The sequence below is a fragment of the Salvelinus sp. IW2-2015 genome, unplaced genomic scaffold (assembly GCF_002910315.2).
Source record: "Salvelinus sp. IW2-2015 unplaced genomic scaffold, ASM291031v2 Un_scaffold2881, whole genome shotgun sequence".
Taxonomy (NCBI): domain Eukaryota; kingdom Metazoa; phylum Chordata; class Actinopteri; order Salmoniformes; family Salmonidae; genus Salvelinus; species Salvelinus sp. IW2-2015.
This window is the reverse complement of record NW_019944181.1, coordinates 28,965-36,485: the sequence shown is the minus strand read 5'-3', so window position 1 is coordinate 36,485 and position 7,521 is coordinate 28,965. Positions and strand designations below refer to the sequence as shown.

Sequence of the window (7,521 nt, the reverse complement as noted above, 5' to 3'; positions counted from 1 at the left end):
AGGCTACAGACAGCCACAGACAGGCTACAAACAGCCACAGACAGGCTACAGACAGCCACAGACAGGCTACAGACAGTCACCGACAGGCCACATATATGCTACAGACAAGCTACAGACAGGCTACAGACAGGCTACAGAGAGCCACAGACAGGCTACAGAGAGCCACAGACAGGCTACAGACAGGCTACAGACAAGCTACAGACAGACAGAGACAGGCTACAGATAGCCACAGACGGCTACAGACGGCTACATACAGGCCACAGACATGCCACAGACAGGCTACAGACAGCTACAGACAGCTACAGACATGCTACAGACAACTATGACTGTTCAAGGTCAGTTGAGCACTTTGTGACTCACACCTGGGTCGTGTTCAGAGCCCAACGTAGAAAACATTTTCTACAGACACTAAATAAGTTAGTTCTTGTTCGACAAATTCACAGAAGTACTTCCTCTCTTTCAAAATGTTTTCTCCTGTTTTATGTCTAGTGAACAGGACACTGCTTGGTAGACGGTGTAGGACGAAGTTGCCCCTAGACACTGATCTGGGGTCAGTTTTGTATTCTTTGTAGTTTAGGTTAGGATTAGGAGAGGGGAGGGGAAGCTGACCTGATGTCAGTACCTATAGGAAACGTCAACCCAGAGCTGGTACCTGAGCAGGTGGTTCTGTGGATGATACTGGAGGGTCTGGGCTGGTGTTGTCTGTACTGATGGTGCTGATGGTACACGTAGTCATGGTGATAGACTCTTTCTTCTCAGACACATCTCCGTTCTGGAGAGAGTTCTGCCTCCGCTGACCTGGAGGAGAGAAGTGACTGTGGCCATGCTGCAGAGAAGGCAGGACAAAGAAGACGGTTAAAGATGTTAAACATACAGAGACAGGACAAAGATGTTACAAACTTCTTTAGGGCTAGGTGTCCCGTCACCTGTCGACAATTTCCGGTGAAATTGGAGGGCGCGCAATTCAAATAAATAATCGTAATAATTACAGATATTAAACATTTATGAACATGCAAGTGTCTTATATCGGCTAAAAGCTTAAATTCTTGTTAATCTAACTGCATTGTCAGATTTACAGTAGGCTTTACAGCGAAAGCTACAACATGCATGGTCGTTTTGTTAGATAAAATTCTTTATGTCCCAAAAAGTCAGTTTAGTTGGCACCATCGATTTGAGTTCAACATACAGACAAATGAATCCAAAAAGCTACCGCTAAACTTTGTTAAAACAAGTCAAACTACGTTTCTATTTAATCCTCAGGTACCCTAAAATGTAAGTATACTGTAATAATTCATATCGAAAGAAGTATGTTCAATAGAAAAGTAAAATTAGCAAGTGCGCGTCCTCTTCGTCGCGCGCCCACAGAATGATTTCCAACTCTGACTCCCTGTACCAAAACTCAAAATTCTTCCTCGTTTTGGAAAAAACAAGCCTGAAACCTTGAACAAAGACTGTTAACATCTAGTGRAAGCCATAGGAATTGCAATCTGGGAGCTGGAATTGCATAGGACCCATAGCTTTCCATTGTAAGAGCATGGGATCTAAAAAATAAATAAATAATCTGGTTGGTTTTTCTTTGGATTTTCTCCTACCATMTCTATTGTGTTATAGTCTCACACATTATTTTATCATTTCTACAAACTTCAAAGTGTTTTCTATCCAATGGTACCAATTATATGCATATCCTGTCTTCTGAGTAATAGGCAGTTTACTTTGGGCAAGTCAGTCAGGAGGAAATTCTGAAAACAGGACCCTAGCCCTAAGAAGTTTTACATACAAGACAGGACAAAGATATTAAACATACAGAGACAGGACAAAGAAGTTAAACATACAGAGACAGGACAAGAAGTTAAACATACAGAGAAGGACAAAGAAGTTAAACATACAGAGACAGGACAAAGATATTAACCATACAGGACAGGACAAAGATGTTACATACAGAGACAGGACAAAGAAGTTAAACATACAGAGACAGGACAAAGAAGTTAAACATACAGAGACAGGACAAAGATATTAAACATACAGAAGACAGGACAAAGATGTTAAACATACAGAGACAGGACAAAGATATTAAACATACAGAAGCAGGACAAAGATGTTAAACGTACAGAGCACGGACAAAGATATTAAAACATACAGAGACAGGAACAAAGATGTTAAACATACAGAGACAGGACAAAGATGTTAAACATACAGAGACAGGACAAAGATGTTAAACATACAGAGACAGGACAAAGATGTTAAACATACAGAGAAGGACAAGATGTTAAACATACAGAGACAGGCAAAGATGTTAAACATAACAGAGACAGGACAAAGATGTTAAACATACAGAGACGGACAAAGTATTAAACATACAGAGACAGGACAAAGAGTTAAACATACAGAGACAGGACAAAGATGTTAAACATACAGAGACAGGACAAAGAGTTAAACATACAGAGACAGGACAAAGATGTTAAACATACAGAGACAGGACAAAGAGTTAAACATACAGAGACAGGACAAAGATGTTAAACATACAGAGACAGGACAAAAGATGTTAAACATACAGAGACAGGACAAAGATGTTAAACATACAGAGACAGGACAAAGATGTAACATACAGAGACAGGACAAAGATGTTAAACATACAGAGACAGGACAAAAGATGTAAACATACAGAGAAGGACAAAGATGTTAAACATACAGAGACAGGACAAAGATGTTAAACATACAGAGACAGGACAAAGAAGTTAAACATACAGAGACAGGACAAAGAGTTAAACATACAGAGACGGACAAGATGTTAAACATACAGAGACAGGACAAAGATGTTAAACATACAGAGACAGGACAAAGATGTTAAACATACAGAGACAGGACAAGATGTTAAACATACAGAGACACGGACAGATGTTAACATCAGAGCCAGGACAAAGATGTTAAAACATACAGAGACAGGACAAAGATGTTAAACATACAGAGACAGGACAAAAAGTGTTAAAACATACAAGAGACCGGACAAAGATGTTAAACATACAGAGACGACGCAGAACAAAGATGTTAAACATACAGAGACCGGACAAAGATGTTAAACATACAGAGACAGACAAAGATGTTAAACATAGCAGAGACAGGACAAAGATGTTAAACATACAGAGACAGGACAAAGATGTTAAACATACAGAGACCGGACAAAGATGTTAAACATCAGAGACAGGAAAAGATGTTAAACATACAGAGACAGGACAAAGATGTTAAACATACAGGAGACAGGACAAAGATAGTAAACATACAGAGACAGGACAAAAGATCGTTAAACATACCAGAGACAGCACAAAGATGTTAAACATACAGAGACAGGACAAAGATGTTAAACATACAGAGACAGGACAAAGATATTAAACATACAGAGACAGGACAAAGAGACGCTGGCTAGATGACCAGAGATGTACAGACAGGAAATGAACCCGGGCCAAATCGATTACAGTGTAGGCACAGAACCTTGTCACAATCAATCAATTAATGAATCAATCAATTAAACAATCATAATGGTCTCAAAAAAAAAGACAGAAAATACACACCTTAGAGAAAGCAACCTGTAACTCTGCTACGTCTCTGATTAATGCAAAGTTACAGGTACAGTGTATGTATATATATAGGCTGGTTCAACTGTTTAAAGCAGACAATACCTCATGCTCTGTTCTTAGTGCCATCTTCAGTACTTTCTCTGTGAAGAACAGCAGGTAAAATCCACCAAATATTCCGATGGCTTTGAGAATGTAGTCGTCCGCTCTGGGATCAAATCCCAGCGCCTGTTGGTGTTGGAAAAACATTCATGTGGTAACAGTAGGGTTGCAAAACTTTACCAACATTTCCTGGTTGGAAGATTCCTGGAATTATGAGGGGGAAAAGCAGGAAATCCAGCTAATTTGGTGAAAGTTACAGTAATTTTGCAACCCTAGGTAGCAGTAATACAGTAATGCTGCAACTCTAGGTAGCAGTAATACAGTAATATTGCAACCCTAGGTAGCAGTAATACAGTAATATTGCAACCCTAGGTACCAATAATACAGTAATATTGCAACCCTAGGTACCAGTAATACAGTAATGCTGCAACTCTAGGTAGCAGTAATACAGTAATTTTGCAACCCTAGGTACCAATAATACAGTAATATTGCAACCCTAGGTAGCAGTAATACAGTAATATTGCAACCCTAGGTGCCAATAATACAGTAATATTGCAACCCTAGGTACCAATAATACAGTAATTTTGCATCCCTAGGTACCAATAATACAGTAATATTGCATCCCTAGGTACCAATAATACAGTAATATTGCATGAATAGAGTTTAAAGATTAAAACAGTAAAATAGATCCATTATTTAACACCTTTTTAAACCATCTCTTTTCCCTCCATTCGACCACAAAGACTCCGTCTCCATATTCAATCAACGCTGTTATCACTGAATAACAACTTCCATGAATAAGCATTGATCAACTATTATGAAACATTTATAATGTATTATTTTTTAGGGCGAGGCAGCACCGGCAGAAAGGACATTTTGGCACCTACTGTACTTATCAATTGTGAGATTTCTGGGGGTATTTTGGTCCCTTAATATTAGCAGGTTTTCATCAAGGATCTCTCTGTACTTTGCTCTGTTCATCTTTCCCTCGATCCTGACTAGTCTCCAAGTGTCACGCCCTGACCTTAGTTATCTGTGTTTTCTTTATTATTTTGGTTAGGTCAGGGTGTGACGAGGGAGGGTATGCTTGTTGTGTATTGTCTAGGGGTTTTTGTATTGTCTAGGGTTTTTGTATGTCATGGGGTGTTTGTAAGTCGAGGCATATGTAGGTCTATGGTGGCCTGAATTGGTTCCCAATCAGAGGCAGCTGTTTATCGTTGTCTCTGATTAGGGATCATATTTAGGTTGCCATTTTCCCTTTTGGTTTTGTGGGTTCTTGATCTATGTTTAGTTGCCTGTCTGCTCTAGCCATATTAGCTTCACGGTTCGTTTTGTTATTTTGTTAGTTTTGTTCAGTGTTCATTCTTTAAATAAAGACTAATCACGCTGCGCCTTGGTCTCCTCCTTACAACGGCCGTGACACCAAGTCCCTGCTGCTGAAAAACATCCCCACAGCATGATGCTGCCACCACCATGCTTCACCGTAGGGATGGTGCCAGGTTTCCTCCAGACGTGACGCCTGGCAAAGAGTTCAATCTTGGTTTCATCATACCAGAGAATCTTGTTTCTCATGGTCAAAGTCCTTTAGGTGGCTTTTGGCAAACTACAAGCGGGCTGTCATGTGCCTTTTACTGAGGAGTGGCTTCCGTCTGGCCACTCTACCATAAAGGTCTGATTGGTGGAGTGCTGCAGAGATGGTNCCCTAGGTACCAATAATACAGTAATATTGCATGAATAGAGTTTAAAGATTAAAACAGTAAAATAGATCCATTATTTAACACCTTTTTAAACCATCTCTTTTCCCTCCATTCGACCACAAAGACTCCGTCTCCATATTCAATCAACGCTGTTATCACTGAATAACAACTTCCATGAATAAGCATTGATCAACTATTATGAAACATTTATAATGTATTATTTTTTAGGGCGAGGCAGCACCGGCAGAAAGGACATTTTGGCACCTACTGTACTTATCAATTGTGAGATTTCTGGGGGTATTTTGGTCCCTTAATATTAGCAGGTTTTCATCAAGGATCTCTCTGTACTTTGCTCTGTTCATCTTTCCCTCGATCCTGACTAGTCTCCAAGTGTCACGCCCTGACCTTAGTTATCTGTGTTTTCTTTATTATTTTGGTTAGGTCAGGGTGTGACGAGGGAGGGTATGCTTGTTGTGTATTGTCTAGGGGTTTTTGTATTGTCTAGGGTTTTTGTATGTCATGGGGTGTTTGTAAGTCGAGGCATATGTAGGTCTATGGTGGCCTGAATTGGTTCCCAATCAGAGGCAGCTGTTTATCGTTGTCTCTGATTAGGGATCATATTTAGGTTGCCATTTTCCCTTTTGGTTTTGTGGGTTCTTGATCTATGTTTAGTTGCCTGTCTGCTCTAGCCATATTAGCTTCACGGTTCGTTTTGTTATTTTGTTAGTTTTGTTCAGTGTTCATTCTTTAAATAAAGACTAATCACGCTGCGCCTTGGTCTCCTCCTTACAACGGCCGTGACACCAAGTCCCTGCTGCTGAAAAACATCCCCACAGCATGATGCTGCCACCACCATGCTTCACCGTAGGGATGGTGCCAGGTTTCCTCCAGACGTGACGCCTGGCAAAGAGTTCAATCTTGGTTTCATCATACCAGAGAATCTTGTTTCTCATGGTCAAAGTCCTTTAGGTGGCTTTTGGCAAACTACAAGCGGGCTGTCATGTGCCTTTTACTGAGGAGTGGCTTCCGTCTGGCCACTCTACCATAAAGGTCTGATTGGTGGAGTGCTGCAGAGATGGTTGTCCTTCTGGAAGATTCTCCCATCTCCACAGAGGAACTCTGGAGCTCTGTCAGAGTGACCATCGGGCCCTTCTCCCCCGAATCCTGTCTCTGAGCTCTACGGACAATTCCTTCGACCTCATGGCTTGGTTTTTGCTCTGACATGCACTGTCAACTGTGGGACCTTATATAGACAGGTGTGTGTCTTTCCAAATTATGTCCAATCAATTTAATTTAACACAGGTGGACTCCAATCAAGTTGTAGAAACTTCCAAGTCTCATAGTCTGAATACTTATGTAAATAAAGTACTTCTGTGGTTATTTTTTGCTAAAATGTCTAAAACCCTGTTTTTGCTTTGTCTTTAAGGGGTGTGTAGATTGATGAGGATTTGTTTTATTTAATCCATGTTAGAATAAGGCTGTAACGTAACAAAATGTGGAAGAATGGAAGCGGTCTGAATACTTTCCAAATGCACTGTACATATGTACGTACAATACCAGTCAAAAATTTGGACACACCTACTCATTCAAGGGGTTTTCTTTATTTTTACTATTTTCTACATTGTAGACACGGCAGTTGGAACCAAAAATCTCTGGGTCTTCCTTTCCTGTGGCGGTCCTCATGAGAGCCAGTTTCATCATAGACCTTGATGGTTTTTGCAACTGTACTTGAAAAAACTTGAAAAAGTTATTGAAATGTTCTGGATTGACTGACCTTCATGTCTTGAAGTAATGATGGACTGTTGTTTGTTTCTCTTTGCTTATTTGAGCTGTTCTTGCCATAATATGGACTTGGTCTTTTACCAGATAGGGATATGTTCTGTCTACCTTGTCACAACACAACCGATTGACTCAAACGCATTAAGAAGGAAAGAAAATCCACAATTAACACCTGTTAATTGAAATGCATTCCAGGTGACTACCTCAGGAAGCTGGTTGAGAGAATGTCAAGAGTGTGCCAAGCAGCCACCAAGGCAAAAGGGTGGCTACTTTGAAGAATCTCAAATAAAACATTTTTTTTTGATTTGTTTAACACTTTTTTGGTTACTACATGATTCCATATGTGTTATTTCATAGTTTTGATGTCTTCACTA

The 7,521-nt window shown here is 40.1% G+C and overlaps 1 protein-coding gene across 1 annotated transcript; it reads right to left on the bottom strand.

Moving 5' to 3' along the window:
* Positions 1-544: 544 nt before the first annotated feature.
* On the bottom strand, positions 545-3,899 carry LOC112074939 (metal cation symporter ZIP8). The gene is given in 3 exon segments (XM_070440720.1): positions 545-826; positions 1,060-1,131; positions 3,675-3,899. Coding segments are annotated over 3 exon segments (408 nt in total). The 5' UTR covers positions 3,819-3,899; the 3' UTR covers positions 545-634.
* Positions 3,900-7,521: the final 3,622 nt, after the last annotated feature.